The sequence below is a fragment of the Mirounga angustirostris genome, unplaced genomic scaffold (genome assembly GCF_029215605.1).
Source record: "Mirounga angustirostris isolate CCGP_5_RB_7025 unplaced genomic scaffold, mMirAng1.0.hap1 SCAF_17, whole genome shotgun sequence".
Taxonomy (NCBI): Eukaryota; Metazoa; Chordata; class Mammalia; order Carnivora; family Phocidae; genus Mirounga; species Mirounga angustirostris.
The window spans coordinates 14,604,935-14,632,868 of NW_026991725.1; the positions used below are offsets into that span (position 1 = coordinate 14,604,935).

General features: G+C 49.2%; 1 protein-coding gene across 1 annotated transcript; it reads right to left on the reverse strand.

Annotated features, from left to right (window-relative positions):
- Positions 1–1,836: 1,836 nt before the first annotated feature.
- On the reverse strand, positions 1,837–27,934 carry LPO (lactoperoxidase). Its single transcript, XM_045888105.3, has 13 exons — positions 27,620–27,934; positions 23,421–23,498; positions 22,202–22,289; positions 17,807–17,967; positions 16,287–16,404; positions 15,791–15,920; positions 14,823–15,029; positions 13,249–13,573; positions 11,256–11,416; positions 4,649–4,901; positions 3,599–3,772; positions 2,677–2,914; positions 1,837–2,487 (listed from the first exon to the last, which is right to left on the reverse strand). The coding sequence occupies exons 2-13, from the start codon at positions 23,494–23,496 to the stop codon at positions 2,280–2,282; spliced, it is 2,139 nt and encodes a 712-aa protein (XP_045744061.2). The 5' UTR covers positions 23,497–23,498; positions 27,620–27,934; the 3' UTR covers positions 1,837–2,279.

Consider the following 27,934-nt stretch of genomic DNA (forward strand, 5'->3'; position numbering starts at 1 on the left):
CACAGGGGAGGAGCACAAGCCCAGAGCCAGATAGCTGGGTTCAAATCCTGACTCTTCAGCTCTCCAGCTGAACAAATGACTCAACCTCCCTTTTCTCGAGAAAACCTTGAGTTTTCTTCTTTGCAAATAAAAGCTGTCGTGGCTCCTTAGAGGCTCCATTTGCACCATGTCTGCCCCCAGGGAGCTTATAGGTGACAGTGTCCAGGTTGGCAGAGGTGACCCAGTGACCCCTGGGGGAACGAGCGTGAGCAGTTAGGCTGGGTGCGGCGGTTGAGTTGTGAGCTCAGGGGAGCAGGGCTCGGTCAGTGGCTCCCCTTGTGCTTCCTTACGCTGTTCTCTTGCTTGTTCCCAGGAGCCCACCTGGAGAGGAGGTGGGGCCCGTCGGCCCTTTTGTGCCATGCCTTTGTACCTGACAACTATGATAATAAAGCACCACCGATGGGGATCTTCGCTCTGTCCATGTCTGCTGCAGGGCTGGAGCCTCGGCGTGAGGCTTGCTCTGGCTTCTGAATTTGAACCAGTGTGGTCTGTGCCTCAGAAATGGGGGTGAGGGTCTCTGGGAGTCATCCTTTGATGCACACGTGCCAAGCAGGCAGTTCTTAGAAGCCCCTGGGCCAGGTCAAACCGAGCAGACCATCCTGACTCACCTTCCACCCACACCACCCCGGAGGACAGAAACTGTGGTCACCAAGCCCTTACGCTCGTCCACTATTCTGGCAAACATCTGTTGCGGGCTCACTCTGTGTCAGGCCCGTGTCAGGTGCTGGGGGATGGAGGGGACACAATGCTGTCCTGCAGGAGAGAAAGAACAGAGGTGTGATGGGAAGGTAGGCCCTTCCCAGCTGACGGGGCACCTCTGGATCGTGCATCCCCACAGCCTGGCGCGATGGCTCGGAGGCCCTCGAGACAACAGACTCCTTCTCAGTCCTGGCTTCGTGCAGCCAGTTTCCGAGAGCAGGGACAACAGATGGCTGGGCCCAGGAGGACAGGGCCAGAGCTGAGGGAAGGGAAGGAGGCTATTTCCCAAATAATCTTGCCTGGAGCTTGACCCCTATATCTGAGACTGGTGGATTCCCCCCCTGCCCACCTTGTTCCCTTTCCCCCTCCACCCCCAGCTGGGAACCTGAAGGTGTGCAGGATGCCGAGGCTCATGGACCCATAGGAGCCCCAGGCCACATTAAGACCTCCCATAACAGGATAAATACTCTCCATTTCACTGATGATGACAGGGTAGCCAGAGAGGTGACGGGACTCATCTGAGGCTCGAAGACATAGGCGCCAGAGCCAGGATGACCGCCCAGGTCTTAAGGCTCCTAGGCTCTTCTCACAGGCTGGCTAAGTGCCTCCCACCCCCACTGCACCAGTCAGGGGACCTGGAGGTGCCGGGTAGGCTGACCTTAGCTGGAGGGTCATTTTAAAAGAACACAGTATGTATTAGTTAGCAGTGCAAGGAATATTCTGGAGATGCCCCTTCAGAGGTCTCACAGGCTCCAAGGACTGCCCTCGAAGAAGAGGGTTGTTCCCAGAAGGGTTTCTGGAAGGGAAATCAACTCTAGGTGTAGGGAAATCCAGGCTCAGATGTCCTCCCTGTTTGATCCCTTGACAGCACCCCAAAACCTCTCCCTTGCCTCTCTGGCCATTGTTTCTTCCCCCAGGAGCCCCTGGCCTCCTCCTTTTCTCTGAGAGCTGAAATCTCACCACACCATACCTTCTCATCCCACAGACCCGTGCACACAACATCTTAGTGGTAAGACAGTCTGCACTGTAGACATCTAGTTATTTGGCAGTGGTTCCAAGGTCTGCCTTCTAGAAGGGAATAGTGTCATTGCCACCGTCTTCAGTCAATCATCAGGTGTTTATTGAGCCCTTGCTGTCGGCTGAGCCTCATGCCGGGTGGCACGGGGGACACTCAGAAGCAGACTGCAGTCTCTGGCTCGAGGAGCTTACAATCTAGTTTGAAAGGAGAGGTGGAAAGCTAAGAGCACAACGACCATGGCCTCAGACGAGACCTGTTGCAGGGAGAGGATCGGTGACATTCCGCAGACAGAGGGCATGGTGTGGGAGCAGTGGGACTCCAGTGGAGGAGCTGGGAAGGCTGAGCGGCCGGCCTTGGGCTTGAGCGAGGTGTGCGTCCAGCGAGTGTAGAGAAACCTGGCTGAAAGAGGGGCCGGGATGGGGTGGGAGCTCTAAGGGACTGGGTCACTGAACTTGCTTGAAATGGCATCAAGGACCAAAGGGAGCGCTACTGCGCAGTGTGGGAGGCCGGGAAGTCTGGGCCCTTAATTCTCCACTGAGGCCCAAGGTGAAAGGTCTAGCCTGTCAATGGCTGAGCAATCCACAAAGCCTTGGGGGTAGCTGTTGGCCAGGAATGGGTCCCGTGGGACCTTGGTGATGTGGGTGTTGTCACAGACGAGGCGCGAGAAGGACATTTTCTGTAGAGAGTCCCGCTGCTTCTCAGTGAAGACTCCGGGGTTCTCCCACCAGAATCTGCAGAGACAGAAGCAGGGTCTGTACACACAGCCCCACCGGCGGCCCCTCCCGCCCCACTGTGCCGAAGGGGAAGGCAGGAGGTGGCTGGGAACACGTGGAGGTCTGGGCTAGTCCTCACACAGGACTTCGGGACCCCCACAGAGAAGGGTCTGCTCTCCCCTGCCCTCCTCACACGATCTCACTCGCCTGTCTCCATCACGAATCTGTTGGAACTGCTTCCCCAGGAGGCAGGCCAAGAGAGACCCCACCCGGCCTCTCTCTACCAGGGGCTCGGCGACACCCCCAACCCAGATATCGATGTTGTCAGGGGTCCCGTAGAGATCCAGTAACTTCTCAGCCAGCCTCTTGTTCTTTAGCACAGCATTCAGCTCCTTCAGGGTCTGGGGTTGTGGGAGGTCACAGAAGCCTCTCCAGGAGTTGTACCCTAGGGCAGAGGGGCTGAAGCTGTCTCATCCCAGGGGCTTCTCACCCACGACCCCCCTTGGGGACATACCTGTTCCAGCTCCATTGGCCCCAGAAAGTCTGGCCTCATAGCCTCTGGGGCGGGGTGGGCCGGGCTCCATTGTTTTATGCTTGTACTTCAGGCTTGGGAGGGCTAGCAGGTCATATGGTGCTTACTATGGGTCCAGGCACTATTCTAAGCACTGTACAAATATGTCAGCTGAAGAACAGAGATGATAAGTAACTTGCCTAAGGTCATGTCACTAGAAATGGCACAGCTGGGATCTGAACCCGGGCCGTCTGGCTCTTCATTACTACATTAAATTGCCTTTCGTGGGTCCAAAGAAAGGTCCAAAAGTCATTGGTTTCTCTCTATTCTCCTTTCTTAATGTTTTTCTGGGCTTTTAAACCAGTTTGACAAAGTCAGCTGTTGTCCTCTTGTTCATTTGAGGAGCTCCAAGATGGTACTAGACATGTTCTCTTATCTCTGCATTAGGGAGAATGGAAGATTCCATTTCATAGACGAACTAAATGAATTTTTAAACTGGCATCTCTGCTTTCTGTTTTAGAATTGGTCAGATCCCCAGGGTTATAGCAGAGAGTCCCCAGGAACCTCAGAAAGCAACAAGAAGTTCCCTGGACCAGACAGGACCCGAGGCCCACTCACCAGGCATCCCATGGTCCCGACAGCGCTGTATGTTGATGGCAGCCAGGTCAAAGCCGTGGATCTTGTGAGTGGGCTGGAAAAGCTTGTTGCGCAGCTCTCTGGTCATCATTTTATTCTGATTCAGCAGCTTGGACTTCTTGGCCAGCAGGCCCCTGACCAGAGGGTCAATTCCACCTGCAAGGGAGACCCAGAGGCCATCCCGGGGACGGGGGTAGGATGAGGCCATCTTCCATTGCTAGCCCCTCCCTCCACCAGATGTTTCCTCTCAGGTAAAAAGTAGGGCCAACTGAACATCTCAGGCTGGCAGCCAGGAGAGAAAAGCAAGATGCAGCCAGCCGGGTGTGCTGGGGCTGAGGGCATCTGACTGCATGCTGGGGATGGGGACGGGGGTGGGGAACGGGGCATTCCTGGGATGATGGCAGGAATATAAGCTTCAGGAGTTTTTTTGAGCTTTGGCTCAGAGAGTCGGCTCCTCCTTCCACATGTTCCCCTGAGGAACTCTCACGCATGGGGAGAGGTAGCAGGAGGCTACAAAGAATGACCCTGACTTGTCAGGCCTTAAGTAAAGCCAGTTTCAACGCAGCCCCGCCCAGGATAAAGGGGAGCTGGGCCCAACCTTTGGCACTTGATGGAGGTGGAAAGCCCTAGAGGAGAGAGGAGAGCAGAAAAGAGCAATTTATTTACCAAATTCATGAATTCTTTCTGCAGGGGTCAGAGAAGCCTGAGGCAGGGAAAACCTAGGCAGCTTAGAGGCCAGAGGAGGAGAGAAAGAATAATAACGCATATTTATTGACCACCTCCTGTGTGTCGGAAACCATTGTAGGGTGCTCTCCACATACATGCCACTTAATTTTTTGTATATCCTAGTGGGATAGGTACCGTTGTTGTTCCTGTTTTACAAATGAGGAAACAGGCTCAGTGAGGTGAATTCACTTGCCCAAGGTCACACAGGAAGGAAGTTCCTGGAATCTGACTTCTAAGCCAGGCTTCTTTAGAAGCAGGCCGAAGCGTGAGACCACCAGGTGACAGTGCTTCCCTAAAAGGACATACCATCTTTGACTATCCTCCAGGTGTTGAAGAAGAGGGTGTGCAGGGGGAGCTCTGCCTCTGGACCCCACGGCTGATAGTTCTCATCTAGGCGGGACACGGTGGAGGGGACCTCCAAGTGGCCAAAGCGGAAGGCAAAGGTGAAGACATTGGAAATTCGGGGGTCAGCAGATTTGTCGTAGCCTTGGTATGGAGGGATCCACTTCTGCATCTCATCACCGAGCACAATGGGTAGGTAGTCCCTAAAGGTGATAATCTGGGGGGAGAAACATGTCATGAGCAAAGGGTGGGAGAACACTGAGACCTCTGCAGAGTGAGGTTGGAGGAAGCTGCGGTCAAGAGGGATGAGTGGCCAAAAATCTAGGAGGGCAAATGGATAGCAAACATGCCCATTTCCCTTCCTGTGACCATGGCAGAGAGTTGCTAATTGATCATGACATTCTTTCTGCTGGTCGCTCATCATATGCTTCAACACGGGCCCTACTGATCAGTCCTTTGAATCGGCACTAGGCATGTATTCTCTGTGTCATCTCCACTCCAGGTCTATGGCCTTGAAGCTGAAGTGACAATCCTTGTGTGTCACTTGAACATAATGATGTCACATCATTCAATTTTTCCCCATAGGGCCAGAGCAAAAGGAATGATGAACCACAGGAATGGCTCACAGGGTAAGTTCACCTCATCTCCAATTCTGAGACAAATGGTGCACCATGGAGAGAGCAATTTGGGGGTTTGTTTTACTCAAAGCAATGAGCTAACACACACAGAGAAAATTTTGAAAAAAGAGAAAATCATGATATGCGTAATGCAATAACTATATGAATTTTTTCTTTTTTCTAATCTTTGTCTATACAATACATATTTTTACACACTTGTACTCCTAGAGAATACATACTTTTGTAATTCTGCTTTTTCACTTCAAGTTTCTCATGTTTCTACCTAGCTCACAATTATTACGTAATTAAATGTGCATAATATTCTATTGCATTCATGGATCCCTCTCTTATTGTTTTATTTTTAGGTTGCTTCCAGTTTGTTCAGCAGCAAAGGTCATGGGGATTTCATCCTTGGAGCAGGCAGTCTGCTTCTCAGACTCTGTGAGGTGGCAAGAGACAGAAACTTGCCTCTGGCCATAGTGGACTGGCCCAGCTGTGGCACCAGACCAAGCTGGTTAGTCAGATTCTTGCTCTCAGGAATTTAGATTTTGGATGCAGCTGTCCTGGACTGTTTCTGATGGCGCTTGATCTGAGGAGACAAGTGGGGCCATATGGGGGATCATTTGCTACCATGTGCAGAAAAGCAGAAAAAACCCATCTGAAGACAGAGACAGAGAGAAGGAGACAGACAGAGAGAGAGTGGAGAACAATAGAGAAGTAGAGAAAGGCATGGAGAAAGAGAGGCAGAGTGAGATTCCAGATGGTTTCCAGTCTCTGGCTCTAACCTTGCTTAGGACCAACTACACTCCCTGCCCTGGGGTTCCAGGAGAAACCTTTATCAGCTTCCATTTGACATATGTATAGGATTGAACCAATACTAAATGTCTGAACTTGCTTGCATGGATTTCTTTTTCTTGGAGTCCAGTAAGCCTTGTATGGATGGAATTGTGTCCCCTTGCTAAGGTGTATGTTGAAGCCCTAACCCCTGATGTGACTGTATTTGGACATAGGGCCTATAAAGAGATAACTGAGGTTAAATGAGGTCATAAGGGTGGGGCCCTCATCCAATAGGACTGGTGTCCTTATAAGAAGAGAGAGAGAGAGAGACACCCGGGAGGCGCTCACACAGAGGGAAGTGTGTGGACATGTGAGGACACAGAGGAAAGGCAGCCATCTGCACACCAAGGAGAGAGGCCTCAGGAGAAACCAAACCTGTTGAAATCTTGGTCTTGGACTTCCAGCCTCCAGAACTGGAAGAAAATAAACTGGAGAAAATAAATAAACTGGAGAAAATAAATTTCTGTTGTTTAAGCCACCCAGCATATGATATTTTATTGTGGCAGCCCAAGAAAACTAATATAAAACCTTAATTCAGATCATCTTTAGGTAGATACTTTTCACTCTTTGGATGATGTCCCTACAACAGAAGGCAGCCAGGAAAGTGCCTTCTGCAGACAGCATCAGTAGGCACTGAGTGGGAACCCTAGAGGCACCAGAAGAGTGAAGCAGACCAGAATAGCATTGCAAGGGCTTGGGAAACTAAACTGTCATTGGAACGAAAGCCCACGAAAGTATGCCAGACCTACATGTTGAACCCAAATAGACTTCTATAGGATCATGAGTCTCCTAACATAATAACTAAAATGTCTCAGATATAATTGAAAATCACTCATAACACCAAGAACCAGGAAAGCCACAGTTTGAGAAAAGACAATCAACTGATGCCAATAAATACATGAATCAGATGCTGAGGTTATCTGATAAAGATTTTAAAGCAGTTTCATAAAAATGCTTCAACAACCAATTCTGTTACCTTAAAACAACAACAACAAAAGACCATCTCAGCAAGGAAATAGAATTTATAAAAAAGAAACACTGAAATGATAGAACTGAAAAATACCAAACTAAAATAAAAAACTTGTTAGGAAGACCCAGCAGGAGTGTGGAGATGACAGGGTAGAATGGAAGACAGATCAATAGAATTTACTCACCCTAAACAACAGAAAGAAAATAAACAAAACAAACAAACACCTCAAACAAACCAGAACCTCGGGGATCTGTGGGACAATAACAAAAGATCTAACATTCATATTAATGGAATCCCAGAAATAGAGGAGAAAGGGATGGGGCTGAAAAAGTATTTGAAGAAATAATGCCTGGAAACTTCCCAAAACTGATGAAAGACATACACTTACAGATTCAAGAGGCTGAATGAATACCAAACATAACAAACCAAAGAAATCTACTCCAAGATGCATTATAATTAAATTGCTAAAAACTAAACACAAAAGTCTCAAATATCACCAAAGAAAAATGACACATTATCTATAAATGAACACCACTGTGAATAATGGGGAGCTTCTCATCTGAAACCATGGAGGCCGGAAGGAAGAGGCATGGCATTTTCCAAGTTCTGGAAGAAGCCAGAGGGAAGAGCAAAATAAACCTGAAGCAAGCAGAATAGGCTAAAGAAAAAAAAGTCAGGGGCATCTGGGTGGCTCAGTCAGTTAAGCATCTGCCTTTGGCTCAGGTCATGACCTCGGGGTCCTGAGATCGAACCCCACATCGGGCTCCCTGCTGAGCGGGGAGCCTGCTTCTCCCTCTGCCTGCTGCTCCCCCTCTCTGTCAAATAAATAAGTTAAAAAAGAAAGAGAAAAAGAAAAGTCGCATTAATGAAGAAAGACCATTTGACAGAATTCAACATCTATTCATGATAAAAACTCTCCATACACTAGGAACTGACTGGAACTTCCTCAACCTCATAAACAGCATCCACAGAAGATTTACAAACAACATTATACTTAATGGTGAAAGACTGAATGCTTTCCCTCTAAGATTGGGAAGATGAGGATGTCTGTTCTCACCACTTTTATTCAACACAGTACTGGAAATTATAGCCATTGAAACAGGGCAAGAGAAAGAAATTTTTAAAAACATATAGATTACAACAGGAGAGATACAACTGTCTTTATTTGCCGATGACATGATTCTCTGTGTGGAAAATCCTAAGGAATCCACAGAAGAACTCCCAGAACTGTCTGAGTTCAGCAAGGCCAGGATTTTTATGCACTGATAAAGAACAAGTGGAAGCTAAGTAAAAAAAAAAAAAAAAAGTAATACCATTTATGATTCCTCCAAAGAAAATGAAATATTCAGGTATAAATCTAACAAAGCATGTACAGGATCTGTATGATAAAAATTACCAAATGCTGATGAAGTATAGCAAAGGAAACCTGAACATTTAGACATACTGCATTTATAGATTGGAAAACTCAACATAGTAAAGATGTCAGTTCTCCTTAAATTTTAATGCAATTCCTATCAAAATCTCAGCAAGGTTTTGTTTGTTTGTTTGTTTGTTTGTTTGTAGACGTAGATAAGCTTATTTATTTATTTATTTATTTATTTTAAAGATTTTATTTATTTATTCATGACAGAGAGAGAGAGAGAGAGAGGCAGAGGGAGAAGCAGGCTCCCAAGGAGCAGGGAGCCCGATGCGGGACTCGATCCCAGGACCCTGGGATCATGACCTGAGCCAAAGGCAGACGCTTAACCATCTGAGCCACCCAGGTGCCCGATAAGCTTATTTAAAAATATATAGGAAAGGGGGGCACCTGGGTGGCTCAGTCGTTAAGCGTCTGCCTTCGGCTCAGGTCATGATCCCAGGGTCCTGGGATCGAGCCCCGCATCGGGCTCCCTGCTCAGCAGGAAACCTGCTTCTCCCTCTCCCACTCACCCTGCTTGTGTTCCCTCTTTCGCTGTCTCTCTGTCAGACATATATATATATATATATATATATATAGGAAAGGGACAGACCTAGAATAGTCAGAACAATTTGGAAAAAGGATAAAGTAGGACGAATCGTGGCTCCCCATGGTAAGTCCTATTGGATAGCCACAGTAAACACTGTGATGCTGGTATAGGAAGAGACACATAGATTAATGGAACAGAATAGATAATTCAGAAATAAATTCACATAAAAATGCCCGAACACTTTTTGATAAAGGAGCAAAAACAATTCAATAGAAGAAGGGTAGCCTTTTCAAAAAATGGTGCTGGAGCAATTGGATATCCATAGGCCAAAGAAAATGAGCCTCACTCTACACCTCACACTTTATACAAAAATTAACCCCCAATGGATCATGGACTTAAGTGGAAAACATAAAACTATAAAGCCTCTAGGAAAAAACAGAGAAAAATCTTTGAAATCTAAGACTAGAGAAAGAGTTCTGAGACTTGACACCCAAAGCACAGCTCATGAAAGACTACCAAATAGAATAAACCCAAACAAGTCTACTCCAAGATGCATTATAATTAAATTTCTGAAAAATAAACACAAAAATCTTAAATACTGCCAAAGAGAAATGACACATTACCTATAAATGAACGCCAAAAAGAAAAATAAAAGGATTAATTGGATCTCATCACCATTAAAAACTCTTACCCTGCAATAGATCCTATTAGGAGAATGAGAGATTGGGAGAAAATATTTACAAGTCACAAAGCTGACAGAGGATCTGTATCTAGAATATATAAAGAACCCTCAAAACTTAACAGTAAATGGGCAAAATATATGAACAAGTATTTTACCGAAGAGGATATACGGATGGCAAATAAGCACAGGAAAAGATGTTCAACATGACTAGCCATTAGAGAAATGCAAATTAAAACCACAATGAAATGTCCCTACATACCTATCAGAAAGGGTAAAATAAAAAACAATGATGACAGCAAATAAAGGCCGGGCTGCAGAGACACTGGATCTTCCATACACTGCTGGAGAGAATATAAAATGGGACAGCTACGCTGGAAAAGAGATTGGCAGTTCCTTTTAAAACTAAAAACGGACTCTCAGTATGATCCGGCAATTGCACTTGTAGGCATATATCCCACAGAAAGAACAACTTACTTTCGTGTGGAAATGTATACATGAACGTCCACAGCAGCTTCATTCATAATAGCCCCAAACTGGAAACGATTCAGATAGCCTTCAATGGGGTGAATGATTAAGTCAACCATGGAATACTACTCAGCAACAAAAAGGGACTTTACACCTGCAACAGCCCGGATGGACCTCAGGGCAATTATGCTGAATGTAAAGAGCCAATCTCAAAAGGACACATACTGCATGGTTTCATCTATGTAACACTCACGAAATAACATAACTGTACAGATGGAGAGCAGACTGGTGAGGGCCAGGGGATAGGGACCTGGAAGGGGGCGGGTGGGTGTGGCTCTCAGAGGGTAGCAGGAGGGAGTCTTGTGATAGTAGAGTGAAGTATCTTTATTGTGGAGGTGATCACGTGAAACTACCCATGTGATAAAATTGCATTGGCGTGTGCGTGCGCACATGCTCACCCCCCCCCCACATTTGCATTTCTAACTGGTGAAATCTGAATAAGACCTTTGGCTTGTGTCCGTGTTAATGTCCTGCTTTTGATGTACTGTGGTCATGCAAAACATTAGCACTGGGGGAGGCTGGGTGTATGCACCGTTTGCTGGTTTACAACTTCCTAGGAAACTACCTTATCAAAATAAAATGCTTAACTATGTGCACAGTTAATTCTAGCTAATCAATCAGCCAATCTACTATAGCAATGGACAATGCCTGTGACTTGTGGCTTGGGTGTGGAGAACTTAAAAAGAAGAGACTCCAACTGAAATAACCCACCTAGCTGCTGAGTAACAGTTCCAGGAGTGACGGAGACTTTGGTCCCCGTGATGGCACCTGAGTGACCAACATACAAATGACTCTCTGACACTCTGAATCCAGGGATTCATTTTGGGGCAAAGAAGCTAAAGAAACGAAAGGGAGAGCGAAAAGCATGAGACAGTGGGAAAGAAGCAGCAGAGGGGGAGAAGGGGAAGTGGAGGGACGGGAAAACCGAGAAGGTGGCGGAGCCAGGGGCAGAAGCCGGGTGGGTGTGGGAGGCAGTGCTCCTGGGCTTCCGCACCTGCATGAAGGCTCCCAGGATCTTCCGGGCTTCCTGGTAGAGCTTCTCTCCATCCCACTGAGGGTTGAGTCTCTTTAGCTCTTTGGCCAGACGATTGTGTTCTCGGAGAAAGAGGGTGTGGGAAGTGGCCAGCAAAATCTGCTCCGAGGCTCGGGAATCTCCTGAAAGCCCAGAAGACAGGAAGGTTGGTTCCCCTGGAGTGGCCCCAGAACCCAGTAACCTGCACAAAGAAATAGATGATAGTGTCCCCAAAGGACCCTCCCCTAAGCCCCTCCTTCCAGTTAACCTAAGGGAAGTTAAGTGGAAAGGGATCGGGGTGGGGATTCATAGGTTTGAATCTCAGCTCCACACACACGATTTTTAGCTGAGTCACTTTGGACAAGTTATGGGGCACTTCTAATCCTCAGTCTCTGGAAGAATGGGGATAATAAGGCTGACCACACAAGATTGTGCTAAAAACTACAGATGACATTAAAAAGTAAAATTTTGCTAATTACAATCCCAACTGCCCTCTAAATTGGGGCAGTACAAATTAACAGGGGCTTTTTGTGCGGAGCAACTTCGAAAGTTTTAGGAATGCAAATTTGAGGTCAGGAATGTGGGTAGGGTAAAATTTTCCCGTGCAATACGGGAGAAGAATCTAGAGATGGGGCCGTTGGGAGAAAGGAAAGAAGGGAGGAACAGGATGGGGGGGGGTTAGTTAACTGGCAGAAGAGCAGGTGTTTCACAAGAGGACATTTTGTGTCCTCTAATCTTCAGGAAAAGTCTATTAAATTCACAAATGCTTGGTCTTAGCAGGTATTTTTGTGGAAAACAGGAAAGGGTTCGGTTTTGTGTCTGGACTGATGTGAGATACGTGTGAACATGGAATCCAAGAGATCTACCCAAGAGATCTGGGCCTATGGACTGGCTTTCTGCCATGTCTGGGTGGGCAGGGGTTTGTCCTGCAGAGTGGATTTTTGGAAGAGGAGAGGTCTCCAGAAGCTCAAGGCAGAGGGCCTGACGGCAGATCAGGAGGGCAAGGGCCCCCAGAATTAACAAAATTGGGGGGCTTTGGTTGTGCACAGGTTGTATGGAGTGAGGGCTTTGTGCTGAGTGTATAAAAAGCCTTAAAAATAGGCATTCCTCTGAATCTAGAACTTCCTCTTCTAGTAAGTTATCTTAATAAAATTACTAAAAATGAGGGGCACCTCAGTCGGTTAAGCGTCTGCCTTCAGCTCAGGTCATGATCCCAGGGTTCTGGGATCGAGCCCTGCACTGGGCTCCCTGCTCAGTGGGGAGTCTGCTTCTCCCTCTGTCCCTTTTCCCCGCTTGTGCTCTGTCTCTCTCAAATAAATAAAATCTTTTAAAAACATAAAAATAAATAAAATAAAATTATTAAAAACGAGTGCAAAGATTCATCAACAAGGATGTTCATTACCTAAAAAAAAACAGCAATAAATCACAGAAAATCTAGAAATTATTTAAATGCTTCCAAGTAGGGTTGATAAAATAAATTATAATATATGTCATGGAATATCAGGCAGCCAGTAAAAATCATGTTGTAGAGGAATGATTAATGATGTGATATATTAAGTGAAGACATCAGGTTATAGAACTTAACTGATAGTATAACCCCTATTATGTAAAACAGTATAGAATATATCTATTATTATTTTTTTAAACCTAGAAAGATGGGCATTAAAAATGTTAACAATGAATATCTGTGACTGGTGGGGTTTTGTGGATTTTCTTATTTGTGCTTCTCTGGACTGAAATTTTTTTTTTTTTAGAGTGAACACATGTTCTTAGATTTTGTATTCATCGGGGCCCTTCTGCCAGTCCTGGGCCAGTGCCAGAGGCAGCGGGGTTTTGCGTGCATTTTTTTCCAGAAGGCAAAAGAGGAAAGGCAGTGGCAAAGCCTCCCTGGAAGCTGCCTAGTAGACTCCTGAGGCTTTTTTGGTCTCTCTCTGCTGCCAGTCCTTGGGTCCCTCTGTTCCCAGCCTAGACTCACCTGCCAGGAAGCAGGGCACTCGGGCGGTGGTGTTGATGAACTCACAGGGGCTTGGCTTCTTGATGTCAAAGGGCAGGTAAGCCAGCCCGTGATCACAGGCCTCCTGGTTCACAGCCATGAGGCCCAGTGGGCTGCTGAGGTTGCGAAGGCGGCTGGCCAGGCTGGGCTCGGGGCCGTATACCAAGCTGGCATCGAGGAAGGAGGTCAAGGCGTTGATCTGATCTCGAGCCAGGGACTGGTAAGGTGGAGTGGGGCAGACGAACCCAGCTCGGAAGAAAGGCATGCATTTGCCTTGGGTCCTCACCTTGGGGTCATTGGGAGGGAACTGCGGAGAGATTGGCAGGTAGGTGACTAGGCAGATGTGGCACAGCTGGGACTTGGCAACCTCTCCCCAGGGCGGGCCTGGATGTTGCTGGCAAAGATGCTGATGGAGCCCTCCTGGGACCCTGGGACCAGACACTGACTCCAGATGCCTCCTGCTGATGCTGTACATCCCGGGCCACCATGCCCTGAAGTTCATTACATCCCACTGTGTAAAAAGGCTGAGGGGAATCATTCAATCTTTCATAGCAAAGGTTCCACATTTTTGGTGGGGAGGGAGTCCTGAGATCCCTGGACAGGGAAGCAGGACATGAGCTAGGAAAGACTCTGTTAATAATTACTACTAACAACAGCTACCATTTATTTATTTTGGACCTAACATGTACTGTGCATTATGCATACCTTATCTCACTTTGGTCCTCAAAAAATTAAGGCAGATAATTCAGTCGCATTTTACAGGTGAGAAAATTGAGGCTCAGAAAGGTTAAGTAAATTGCTTAAGATCTTAGAAACTGGAAGCGAGATATATGGGATTCAGATCTAGATTGACCTCAGTCCACAGCTCATGTTCTTTATATCACAGCACATAGCCTTGATTTGTTTGAGTGAATAAGTCACTCTCTAACTGTAAAACCCATGAATAAGAAGAAAACAGGGCACCATGGCAAGTTCCTCTCTCTTCCTGCTGGAAAGCCCCACAAATCCTGGCCCTCACTCGGATTCATCCATCAAATTGCACCTCTTTCTGGGAATAGCCTTCCCAGACCCCACGGTGACTTACAGCAGTGTTCTACAAACTTTACTGTGCGTAAAAATAATCTCCTGGGGATCCTGGTATAATGTAGATTTTGTTTCCCCATGTCTGGGATGAGGCTTGAGATTTTACATTCCTAATAAATCCCCAGGTGATGCCAATGCTTCTGGGCCAGGCACGGAGACGACTCTCCCCAGAGCTCCCCCAATTTTGCTATTAGCGGTTACTTGTCCATTTCCCACACAGGCTCTCAGTTCTTGAGGAAAGGAACGGTGTCTTATTCACCTTTAAATCCCCAGCACTTGGTGCACTGCCTGGCATGGAGTCGATAATTAATGTCTATTTATGGAATAAATGGATGGTGAATGAATGGACGTGTGGGGTTTGGGAAGCCTTCAAATCAGCATTGGAGATCTATCCTGAGCCCTGGCTGAGCAGCTGGGAATATCTGCTCCGCCCGGGAGGTGGGGGGCTTGTCAGGACAGCTGGAGGGGCCTACCATGATGGGGAAGCAGTTGTCTCCCTGGATACAGTACTTGTCACACTGTGCTTTGGAGCATTCGCTGCTCCCCAGCTCGGTGTCAGGGGCAAAGTCCAGGTCATGGTCCACAATTTGACCCCACTGCATGAAGAGCAAGGACCTGTTTGCGTCCAGAACACCCTCCTCATTCAGGTAGTCTGCAATCTGGTTGGATACCTCGCGGGCCTGCAGACCGAGAGAGAGAAGGGGAGGAAGGATTGGAGGAAAAAGTGTTTTGAGGAGTCAGATCCAACTGCAGCTTATTGTGTACCTTGGGTATAACGGGTACATTTAATCCCCACGACAATTTTGTGAGGCGTTACACCTATCCTGTAGGTGAGGACCGGAGTCCTGGAGAGGCCAGGCCAATTCCCCGCAGTCCTGCAGCTACAAAGGGGTAGGGATGGGACTGAGCACGCGTCTATGTGACTTGATGGCTTGCAAAGGCCAGTGCCCTTTCCACGACGGAAAGGGAAAACAAAGACAGGCTTCCCCAAGTAAGCGGCACCAAGGGGCCGGGTGTCTGGCAATAAATAGGAGAGGGGCTCTGGGGAGGCGCTGCCAACTCAGATGAGGCCAACAGATAGGACCTCCAGGCAAACAACAGCTGATGCACCCCAGGCGCGGGGGCGGGGTAGGCGCGGGCAGGATGGGGCAGGGAGGCCATCTGCCCGGGACACCCCAGGGTATCTGGCCCGTGGGCCGCCGGACTCGCCCCCCGCGTGGCCGAACTCCGGGCTCTGCTGCCCTCTAGTGGCACTTTGGGGAACACGGCCGGGGAGCCGGCCCAAATCTCCACCTCCGCCGCCGCGGCCCCGCCTCGCCCTCCGCCTTCCCACCTCTTTCTCCTGCCTTTCCACGTGTGTTTGGGGGCGCATCCCCTCCCCCCGACGGCCCTCCCGCCCCCTCCTGCTCGCGGCTCGCGCCCACCCCGGGCCCGCCCTCACCAGCGGGAGGGGGAAGCCGTTCCGCGTCCTGCCCGGCGTCCACCCGAAGGGCAGGGAGAGCCCGTCCTCGTACTCGGCGGGCAGCCAGCGCGCCAGCGCCCTGTTGGCGGCGCCCAGCGCGGGGTTCCCCCTGAAACCGAGCAAGACCCGCGCTCAGCCTCGGCCCGGCCGCCGCGGGCTCTGCTCCTCGGCAAAGCCCGTGGGGACCGGTGCGGGGAGCAGTGGGAGCCTCCGCCCGCGGGAAAGGGGGGCGCGGAGGAGACGCCTCTCCCATGTGGGGATTCTGAACCGCGTCCACCCAGCAGGCGCGGGGCTGCGCTGCCGCTGGGGTACAGCGGTCCCGTTAGAAGGTGGGGAAGCTCGGGGAGGGTTCCGACAGGGCGGCCTCGGCCTGGCTGCGCTGGGGTTGCGCAGGGCCGGCGGGCGGGGTGGAGCGGGTGGGCTGGGCGTGGCGATCGGCAGGGGCTGCCCCGCACACCTGCCCGCGCCCACTCACCTGTTATTACAGTCTCCTGTAATGGTTCGGTAAGGACTGTCCTTGTCACATTTCACCGCAGGGGCAGGGGCATCACAGCCCACCTCCCAAGACAGTGCGGTCAAGTCCAAACTGGGGTCTGAAACAGAAGGGACGCCAAAGCGGCTGAGTTCTTTCTCCGTTCTGGGGCCCTGCGGGGAGGCAGGACACCGAAACCAGAGGTGAACTTCCATTACTTGGAGTACATGTCCATGTTCTAGGGAAGCAATTCTCAGGTGGTTTCTTGTTCAATCTTGACAAGTCATTAAAGTAGAATTTTAATTCCCATTTTACGGAAAAGAACCTGAGACCACAGTGCCCAAGAGACTGGCCCCGAGGCCGCACAGATAGTAACTGTGAAAGTCCCCAGAATTGTTAATGATTCTTTGTTTACCAGGTCATTCGAATTAACAGATCTTTCTTTTAGAATGAAAATGTCCCCCAGAGCTTGAGCACCTGTTAGTGTGAATTAAGTTTGATAAGACTGCTTTTCTTCTAAAGCTTCACTGACATCTAAAGTACCAAGCAAGCAGGAAGCTCGATAAGGAAGATGTTGGGAGGGGCTAGGGAATTTTTAAGGGAGCGGCACTGTGGTCTGAGGAGGAGTAACATAGTGGGGGGCTTCAGGCATCCGAACCTCCTAATGCAGCCTGTGATGCATCCCGGTGCCCGCATGGAAGAGAGTCAAGGGAACCTGGTTCTGTGGGGGCTTCGGCAGGGGACCGTCTGTGAAGGTTGGCAGGGGCCGGGATTCAACCTTCCTCTCCTTTGCAGTCTCAGAGTCTCAAAGTGATCCCTACTTCTCCCCACCTTGTCCCAGTTTCCTTCTTTTGGAACTCTGGAATTTGCCCATGTCCTAGGCCAGTTATCTTCCCGGACTTGATGTTTTCCCAGGGAGAACCTGCAGCCTCTTCCTCCGGTCGGAACCAAACCCATTCCTCTATGACCCTCCCCAGGAGCTGTGACCTTTGGTGGTGGGGGGGGTGGGAGGAAGTGGAGGAGTTGGAGGAAGTCACGATCAATCCATTACCTCGTTGTTTCAGCTCCACGTTATTACCCCAAACAAGATGGAAATCTCATCTCCTGTGACATAATCCCAGTAAATCCCCTGATACATGTGGCTTAAATGTCTCCTTTATAGGCGGTAGTGGTGGCATTGTGGTTTGGGACAGGGAGCCCATGTTTATTGACTTTAGCACTTCCTCTGGATAGAGGCATTACAGATGGCATTATACAAAGAGCATGAATGTCCCCTCGTTTGGAGTTGGCAACATGACCGTGCTGGGCCTGCGTTCCTTTCTCGGCCAAATGCACCCCACGCTGGCATAGCTGTCCCCTCTGCCCCTCCTCGCTCTGCAGGTTCACGGCTCTGAGAAGGGACAGCCGGAGGGCCCCTGCCGGGAGGTGCTCCTAATAGAGAACGCAGCTTTTGGTGCCTCCTATTCCTTGCTGCAGGGAGATGGCCCCTTCCTGCCATCAGAGGGCCAGTGGGTTTTCTGTACCTGTGGCATTGGTCACGGCCAGTTGCTGCCTCAGTCTCTTTAAGGCCTCCTCCCACACCTGCCCGTTGCGGATGGCTGTGCGCGCCCGGCCTTTGGCATGCTTGAGGTACTCCGAGAGCTGCCGAGAGGTGGGCTCCTCGGAGCTCATGGCCATCTTCAGCCTACAGCGGAGAGCAGGGGGAGAGTCATGACCCGGCCCCTCCAGCTCTGACCCTGTAGAAGGGGTGTCTGGGGAGGAGCCACAGGGAGTGTGGGCAGCATCCAGGAGACAAGCTGGAAAATCTCTTCTGGGAGGAGAAAGCTACAGTGTGTCTCTGAGTGTGTCTGGTTCTGAGAAAGGGTGGACAGATGGGGTGAGTACTTCCTGAATTAGAATCGGAGGCTTGTAACTGTGCTGACCGGATCAGAATCAATGGGGGTAGTTTAAAAACACCCAAGCCCAGGATGTACTGATTCAAACTGAGGAACTCCTGCCATGGAGCTGGCATCTCATCAAACCATGTGGACTGAGAATTCTAGAACGAACAAGCCTGTGGGCCTGTAGTTCTTCCCATGGAAACATCCTCAACTGCATCTGGCCCTAGAGGTAGCATGGAGTTTGTTTAGATGTGGGCGGTAGCCTCCGGCCGCTTGTGGACCATTTTGGGGGCAAGATGTTCAGCCTTTTTATTCTTAGTTTCCCCCATGTGTAAAATGAGAAGCCCAAATCCCTGCTCCTAAGAAGTTTGTGACAACACAGAGGTGACTGAGCACAAGGTGGGGTCAGAAAAGTCCGGTCCGTGAGAATCCACTACGCCGTCCCTGTGCCTCAGTCTCCTCAGGTGGGAGAGGAAGGGTTCTGTGAGAGGCTGTCTACGGCTCTAAGACTCCGAAATTTTGGAAGTGGCCCCAATACTCACCAAAGACAGCTCTGCTTTTGGGGGACAGCTTACTGGCTGCAATACCTGGGCTGTCACTATGGATCAGCTTCTTAACTATTTCAAGAGTGAGGGGTGTGGTGTCTCAGCGGAGGGACTTCCTGGGCACGTGGGACAGGCACAAGGACAACTGTGATGACGGGGCTCTAGTCAGCAGGCCTACCCCTGACCAGCCTCCCCAACCTCAATATAAAAGAACCTGAGAAAAGAAACCAGACTGTCTTTTGGATGCTGTGGCAGGGACAGCGTGGCCCAGTGGCCCAGAGTGCTGCCCTGTCCAATGTGGTAACCGCGAGCCACGTGTGGCTATTTAAATGGAACTTCATTAAAATTAAATTAACTTAAATTCTGTTCCTCACTGGCACTAGCCACATTTTAAGTGCTCAGTGGCCACGTGTAGTTAGTGGTTCCTGTATTGGACGGCACAGATATAGAACATTGCATCATCACAGAAAGTTCTATCGACCAGCACTGGGCCTGGCGTTTGAGTTCAGGAAACAAGATTTGAACCCTGGCTGTTTTGACTCCTGTTGTGATGCCTGCCACTTACTAGTTGTGCGCCCCTGGGCAAGTTACTCAACCTCTCTGTACCCAGCTTCCTTATCCATAAAATGAGGATAATGGCAGCAGCCTTAGGTTGAACCATGCTATTTGATCATTTTGACCTCAACAACACGTTATTTCATATTGGGCGAGTTAGCCTTCGTAGGATTGTGGGCAGGAGGGAGCCTAAAGCACCTAGAGCTGTATCGGGCATAGAGTAAACGCTCACGTGTGTTAGCATCAGCACCACCATCCTCATGAGCCAGGACCCAAAGGGCCCTCCACCCCAGAAACAAGGTGGGGTGCTGGGCCTTGTAGGGCTCCGCCTGGAAGGTCCCATGCAAGGTTCTCCGTGCTCCTTCCTGCCTCCTCTGCCCTGAGCTCTGTGTGGCTCTCCTGCCTGAAGGCTGACCCCCCACCCCCACCCCGGGGACTTACCTCCTACTTTGCTCAGGGCTGTGTTCCTTGGGAGCAGTCAGGGTTTGGGAAGAAGTCTATCCATCTGCATGCCTGCACCCTCGCCCTAGCCACCATCACCTCCCATCTGGACGGCTGCAGCAGCCTCCTGACCCGGCTCCCGTCCTTCTCCCTGTCTCCTGTCCATTCCCCACACAGCCGCGACAGTGAACTTTTTAGAAGGAAAGGCAGTGCCACTCTGCATGGTAAAGCCTTTCATCGGCTTACCCCGAGACATGGATGAATCCATCTGCTTACTGCACACGTGCTCCTAATGTTGCGCCTTCACGGCCTCTGTCTAGTTCCAAAACATCCTTATCACCCCCAAAAGGGACGCCATACCCATTAAGCAGTCACTTCCAGTTCCTCCCCTGCTCCCTCCACCCGCCCCACCCCCCTACCATCAACCACTAATCTGCTTTCTGACTCTATGGCCCTCAGGACCCACGTCTCTATCTCACCTGTGTGTGCTCTTCCTTGCCTATCGCCTCCACCAGCATTGGCCTTCGTAGCCCCCTAAGCCTCTTTCCCGCTTGGGGAAAAGATGCTATCCCCCTGGCTCTCTACTTGGCTAGCGGCTTCTCATCCTCCATCAGGCTTCCCTGATCCCTGACCTCGAGTAGCAACCATAGCTCTGTGTATTTCCCTCACTGTTCTTTTCATAAATCATGACTCCTTGGATTGTTTGTGTTCATGTAAGGAGATGTTTCTGTGTGATTCTTTATGTCTCCATGAGGCCCCTGAGTCCAAGAACTAACCAGGGAGGATGAGTCCCAAAGCAGGGCTTGTCACCCCGTGCACAACTCACAAAGGAGGTGAGGAACCCTGATTTTGTGGCTTTTCCTCTATCCCCACCTTGTGGCTATACAAGGATTGAAGTTAAGGGGGGAGAGAGAATGTTCCTTTGGAGATGGCTGCTGAAGTCCCAGGCACTTCCCTGCTGCCACCATGGGGCTTCCTCTGTGCTTTAATTTGGGTGGCAAGGGCCTCAAGAGGGGGCCTGACTGTGTGTCCTAGAGTCATGGCCAGTGCATGATGCCTCCCAAAGAGCCTCAAGGAAAGGTGGCTGGCACTATGCACCTGAGAGAGAGTGAGCCAGACAGGGCAGCCCTGGGCAAAGTCCACACAGCCTCAGGCAGCAGGGCAAAGCCTTTCGTCTTCTGGAGCCTGTCTAAAAGGGACCTGACTCAAGAGGCGTGGGGAGGTGAGAGAGTGAGCCAGATGCTTCTGGGCTGAGGGTTGGAGCTGTAAGCTACTGGCCAGAAACTTCTCTGGGTCAGGGAGCAGGCAGCAGAATCTCCGAGAGAGCTGACAAGTGCCTGAGGTGGGGAAGAGCCTCTGACTCCCTCAAGGCACTAAGTTGTGAGGTGACTTAGACCTTGTCCTCTGGTATCTCTCCTCCCTTCCCCAGCATAACCCCTAAGGAGTCAGAAACCTGTGCTCGGGGGAGAGGGGGGAGCCCAGGAAAGAGGGATGAGCAGACTGTGCTCCCTTTCTCACGATAAGCCTCACACAGCTCTGAGCTGCGGGAGGTGAGAAGTTCTGGGCTTGGTCTCCTTATGCTGACATTTGAATTCCTGAAAGGACACTGTTCCTGGGACTAGAAGTAACCAGAGCACATATTGTCATCTATAAGTCAGCAGAACAGTTATGGGACTGCTTAAGAGTTCATTCAAAGGCCAAGGAGGAAGGAAGACCCAGTTCTAGCACAAAGGGACGCAAGAGGAAGGAATAAGGTTGCTTTTTGCTCAACACAGTGGTTCTTCTTGTTTGTCTGCCTTTAGCTGGATGGGGATCCTGAGGGCAGGGACCCAGCGTGCATAGCTTATTTCGGAGACCCCAGCCCCTACATGTGGTTGGAGGGTTGCTCACTCTGCTGGTACCGTGTGGGGTCCCCAAGCACCCTTGGATCTTTTTATGGGGTTGGGGTGCTGCGCCCCTAGCCACCCCGGGTGCAGCTGCTGAAGGCTCACACCTGCACCCTTCTTGTGTGATTACTGAGCCAATCCTTGCTTAACTTCTTCCTTTGACCTCTCCAGCTCGCCCCCTCACTTCATTCACAGCTTTCCTGAGGACACTTTTTAATAAGTCACCTGCACATGAATCCACGTCTCAGATTCTGCTTCCAGGCAACTGGACTTAAGTCAGTCAATGTTAGTTGAATGAATGGAGAAATTCTACTCACAAGCTTTCTGAGACTCTGGAATGCATGACCCAAGGAAACATTCAGTCACGTGGAAAGAAGTACTTACAGGATTAGATCAGACATTCTCTTCAAGGTGATTTACAGGCTGAGGATTTTTAGGACTTACGGGCTATTACTCCTACTTGCCACACACTGTAAGCCAAGGAGGTAGGGGGGTGGTAGCGTGGCCTGTGTAACTGCTTTGCTCACTGGCTTGTCGGGGCTGGCCCAGATGTGCTTGTCATTAACAGAAAGCCCAGGAGGGGAGGTACGCGGTGTGTGCAGCTCACGTACTTGGTCCGGGATTCCAGGAAGGCCTTGTTGACTTGGATCTTGATCTGCCTCACGGCATCAGAGATGACAGCAGTCGTGGTGGTCTGTGCTTGGAGGGGGAGGGGCAAGGAGCAGAATATTTGACACCATTCCTTCGAGATACCCTCTGCTTCTGCCTCCCTCTTTCTCGGCCATCACCCCCACCCCTCAAATCTGAGCAGGTAGAAAATGGAGATTAGGAAACATTCAGAAGAATCCTCAAGCAGGAAAAGCACAGAATGGGAAGAATACTCTCTGAGCCTCGCTAAGATGTCAAAATTGCTCCTCAGGAGTCCACGAGAATACCCAGGGATGGGATTAAGGTGGGTGACCATTCAGGTTGGCTTGGGTTACGGGGCTGTGGGGATTTTTCTGGTTCTTGGTGAGATAGATGCTTAAGCGAATCCATCAAAGGGCTTAGCTGATCAGGACCCTGAAGTAGAGAAGGGGATGGCATAGGGTAGAGGTAGGATTTCTTCTTGTTTTCACTTGTATTGGGGTCTGGAACATGGGGGGCAGGATGCATTCTCTGAAAAAGGAAAGTCTGGTGGGTTAAATGGTATCCCCCCCAAAATACCTGTCCAGCCAGAGCCTCAGAATGTGACCCTATTTGGAAATAGGCTCTTTGCAGATGTAATTAATTCAGATGAGGTCATAAAGGCACAGGATTAGGGTGGGCTCTAAATCCAGTGACTGGTGGTCTTACAGCAAGAGGAGAAGACACACGGGATACACAGAGAAGTGTGTTAAGACAGGGGCAGAGCTTATAAGCCAAGGAGTACCAAGACTTGCTGGAGCACCAGAAGCTAAGAAGAGGGAAGGAAGGATTCTTCTCTAGAGCCTTCAGAGGAACAGGACTCTGCCGACACCTTGATTTTGGACTTCTAACCTCCCGAACTGTTGAAAAATAAATTTCTGTTGTCTTTTTTTTTTTTTTAAGATTGATTTATTTACTCCAGAGGTGGGGGGAGGGCCAGAGAGAGAGGGAGAGAGAATCCTGAAGCGGACTCCCCATTGAGAGTGGAGCCCGACGTGGGGCTCAATCCCAGGACCCCGAGATCATGACCTGAGCTGAAATCAAGAGTCGACCACTTAACCAACTGAGCCACCCAGGCGCCCCTAAATTTCTATTGTCTTACAACACCCAGTCTGTGGTCCTTTGTTACAGCAGCCCCAGGAAACCATACAGGGAGACACTTACCATTTGTGGCCAACACTGCAGCCTGGAGCAAGGTCAGGGAAGCTAAAAGGGCCAGGAGGTGGAGAAAGACCCGCATTGCTGAAACGAGACCGAGGATCATGTGTGAGCCTCATAGAGCTCCCATGGGAGGGACTGAGTCACAGAAAGGGGATGGTAAAGCAGAGATGGCCCAGGGAACAGCAGATGCCCTCACACTGGAGCAGAGAAGGGAAAAGTACAGTAACTAACTCAGCATCTACCATCTGTGCAGACCCATGCCAGGGACTGGCAGATGTGAAAGAGGCAGTGCTAGAAGGGAAAGAACTCAGGCTTTGGGGTCAGGAGGTCCTGAGTTGTACTTCTGCATTTGCTATAACTAGCTCTGTGACATTGGGCAGGTTACCTAACATCTCTGGGCCCCTGACCTGCCAAGTGAGGGAGTCAGACCAAGTGACCCAGGAAGTCTGATTCTGCCCCGACAGCCTGTGACCTGAGGTCCCACACCTGTCTGGTCACAGGTGTGAGAAATGCTATTACCAAACCTGGAACACAGCTTTGGAGTTCCCCTCCCTCCTTCCCTTGAGGTTGTATTGCATCAGGGGAGTGTGACTGGGAAGCAGACACTCAGCTCCTCCCTTCAGAAATCAGCAGGGGCTTCCCCCTTCCTCAAAGAGCCAATCTGATGGGAGCACAGGAATGGAAGTTGTGACAAAGCTCAGGGCTCGCCTGAGCTCATAGCTTGTCTCCAGCTACCTGGAGAGATTCTAGCTCTTAGATTAACCCCTTCATTGTGAGCTTTAACCCTAAACCTAAGTCATCGGACTAAAATTCATGCAACTTTGTTTGCTGATGAGGGGCTTTAGGGCTTAGAGTGTTCATGAGGTTTGGTGGAGTAGAACCAAAATATCTTTTGAGGACATTCTAGCTTCAGCCCAGGGACGAGCCCATGGCATACAGATGGAATGATGCTGTGTTTAGACCATACTCCTGACAGGCCTCTTAGGTTTCACAAGTGGACACAGGTTCTCCCCACTGTGTGCATTCACTTGTTAGACTCCAGAATCACACCAGGGGAAACATCTCAGATTGGCTGCCGCCTCCATATCTACTTGAAGCTCCCTAAGAGAAACTGTGGTTCTGGAGCTTTGCCTGAGGGGCCACCCAGGTGGTCTTCTGGACACCCTCCAGATACTCTCCCCTTGAATTAGGCCAGCCCAGAAGAGAACTGTGTATCTAGACCAGGTAATTTTGGTCTAACACTCCCCCAATCTTTCCCTGTCCTTCTATGATTCCCCTACCAACTCTTACCTTGTTGAATCTACTTTTTGTAAGCTAATTCTAGAAAAAAGGCAAGGTATGAATAAATACCTTTCTGGCCAAGATTCTCCTTGGCACTTTTGTTTTTTTCCAAAAGGAGTTCTCAAATGGCTTGGCCCTCAGTGGGATCCTATCTTACACTTCTATGACCCCAAGTAGAAGCGTAGTCCTCCTCTTTGTGACTCGAGAGGACCATTGAGCCAGCAGAAATCTGCCCTTTCAGGCACACAAAAATGATGGATTTGGAGTAAAAAAGTATCATATATTTTTTAAAATTCTGGTAAAAACACATAGCATAAAATTTACGATCTTAACCATTTTTAACCATCCAGTATAGTCGTGGCCAGTATATTCACACTGGTTTTTTTGTTGTTGTTGTTGTTGTTTTTTTGGTGGGCAGCAAAGGCAAGGTTTATTGAGTGATAGTAAAGTTTAGAGTACAAAGCTCCCCAAGAGGGAGGGGACCCGAGAGGGTTGCCCATATTCACCCTGTTTTAAACAGATCTCTAGAACTGTTTCATCTTGCAAAACTGAAACTCTATACCCACTGAAGAACAACTCCCTTTTCCCTCTTCCCCTAGCCGCTGGCAACAACCAAATCATTGATTTTTAAAGAGACCTGATGGCCACACAAGTATTCATTACACCACTCTTTCAATGACTAGTAATAAATTAAAAACAAAAAGTAAAATGTTAGTCTATGAAAAAGGGCATCATCTGAGATAGACTGAGGAAGAAAAATATCATAGCCGAAGACATGACAATTGAGAAATCTGAACAGGAAAAACAACTTGGATGCTCATTTCTCTTCTCCTTTCCCTGGAACCCCCTTTAAACTCCCCTCACTGGGAAATAGGGAAGGGACCTCAAGACCAAAGTCAAATTATTTTCCATGTCTTGGCCAACCTCCCTGGTGCGCGTGAAGGAAGGATGTAGGACAGAAAGCAGAGCCAGGCAAACGCAAGTTCATGCCACTGCACTGGAAAAAAAGGTGTGCTAAAAGATCCTGTAGGATCTTTGGATGACTGGAGGGACACTGTCTGTATCCAGAGCCAAGCAGGGCAGAGGGTGGAGGACGTGGGGCTTCAGAGTGTAAGAGGTCAACAAGAGGCTTCTGTGATGTTTGGATATTTATCCACATTCTTATCATCAGGTTCAGTGAAGAAATCATTTCCCAAGCCTGGAGGCTTCCCTGTGACATGAAGCATTATCTGGAAACAGAGTCACAGCCTCTGCCTCTCTAATGGCCGGCTGGTCCACAATTCCTTGCCTCAACTCACACTCTCTTATGAAGAGCCCTCTCTGCCCGATGAACTATTCATTTTTTTTAAAGATTTTATTTATTTATTTGAGACAGAGAATGAGATAGAGCATGAGAGGGTCAGAGGGAGAAGCAGACTCCCTGCCGAGCAGGGAGCCCGATGTGGGACTCGATCCAGGGACTCCAGGATCATGACCTGAGCCGAAGGCAGTTGCTTAACCAACTGAGCCACCCAGGCGCCCTGAACTATTCATTCTTCAACAGTCAGGCTAGATGCCACCTTCTCTGTGAAGTGTAGCAGATTTCTCCAGGCAAGGTTAGGTCATTCATCTTCCTGTCCTCCCCTAGTACTCTACTCATATCACATATCACTGTTTTCATGTCTGTCTCCCCTATTAGACTATAAGCTCCTCAAGGGCTATGTCTTATTTACTTTTGTTTTTTCCCATGCCCAAGCCTACTCTTGGTACATAATAGGTGTTGGGTATATGCTGAATGAATGAAACTCCTGGGACAGAGAAGAAGTTCAGCATCTGGAGGGTGCAGAGGGTGAGGGTGGTGATGGTCCCTTAGTCCACATCTTAATGTGACTACTAATCACCTGGAGACCTTATTAAATGCAAATTCTAGCTCAGAAGGTCATAGAAGGGGCCCGAGAGCCTGTACTTCCAACAGGATCCCAGGTGTTGTTGATGTTGCTGGTCTGCAGACCACACCCTGAGTACCAAGGCCTTCCAGAGAAAGGCTTTCAGATTTGCTGAGAAGTCACCAAGAGGGGCTGCAGGAAAGACTGAGAAGGGAAGGAATCAGTGGGATACTTTTCCATGAGTGACAAGAGCTCTGTTGAGGGTGGTGGGATGAGCCAGGAGGAAAACCAACAAACACCACCATCACCCCTTGAGCAGCTCCAGGAATGAGAGGAAAATAGTGAGGAAAAGTTCTTATCAAGATCTCTTTAGAAGAAATAATCCCCCACCTCAGCCACAGGGTTTGGAACACCCAATCACATAAAACACAGTATAATTCAACCACTCCGTTCTCCCAAAGTGAAGCCCAACTAATATTGCTGCAATTCATATGTCTGATTGAGATTCGGGTGTCCACAAGGGTATTGAAGACACCTGGGACTAGACATTCAGGGATAACTAGATGTTCAGATATGCTGGAAATAGCAGGCATGCGATGCTGGAAACAAGATAAAGATCTGAGAGCCCGGACTTAGGGAACCCTTAAAACACTGCAAAATTTTCACTCTAGTTTCACAGGATATCACATTAGTCTCAAGAACACCATACGGAGCATCATTCTGTTACTATTTATCCCCAACTCTCTGTGTTATCTCTTAGGCTTCAGTTTCTAAAGAGGGTGGGTGAGAGGTCTATGGTACCCTCCAGACCTAAAAGTTTATTTTTCTATGACTGTTTTCAGACTCAGAAAAGCTGGCTTGCCCCACAGTAGATTTAATCACATTCTCCCTTATACCAAATAAGGATGAACTGCCATGGTGGCAGCCAAATCTGGCATCAGAAAATACCCAGTGAAGACAAGTCCAAATGCAGTACCAAGCTTTCTGAGAAGCCTTTAGGAAATTTCATCATCAACTTTGCAGAAATCAGGAAAGATTAAAGTTAATGAGTCTTACCTGCCAAGTGCCTTGGCCTCTGGTAGCAGCCACGGAGTTGATCTGTTGGGAGGAGCTGATGTTTTATAGCTTCCACCAAGAACCTATTTCTGGGAAAGGCCCAGAAGGAAAGATTTGAGGGGCTGATATGGCTAGGAGGAGACACTCAGATTCAGCAGGAAACACCCTGTGACTCCGGGCAGATGCACGAGGAAACTGCAGGGATTGGTTGATGCAATATCACTGACTGAGTAAAGCAGAACCTCTTCTTCCCGTTTTCGAGGTTAAATACATGGTCCTGCTGCAGTCATGGAAGGCAAAACTCCAAACTCTGAG

What these genes read in the sequence shown, in the direction of transcription:
- LPO (XM_045888105.3), bottom strand. Translation starts at nt 23,496, where the DNA reads ATGCGGGTCTTTCTCCACCTCCTGGCCCTTTTAGCTTCCCTGACCTTG. An exon ending in TTCCTGGAATCCCGGACCAA is followed by an intron (nt 17,968 to 22,201) that starts GTACGTGAGCTG and finishes TCTCCGCTGTAG; the next exon opens with GCTGAAGATGGCCATGAGCT. An exon ending in GGCCGTGACCAATGCCACAG is followed by an intron (nt 16,405 to 17,806) that starts GTACAGAAAACC and finishes CTTCTGTTTCAG; the next exon opens with ACCCCAGTTTGGACTTGACC.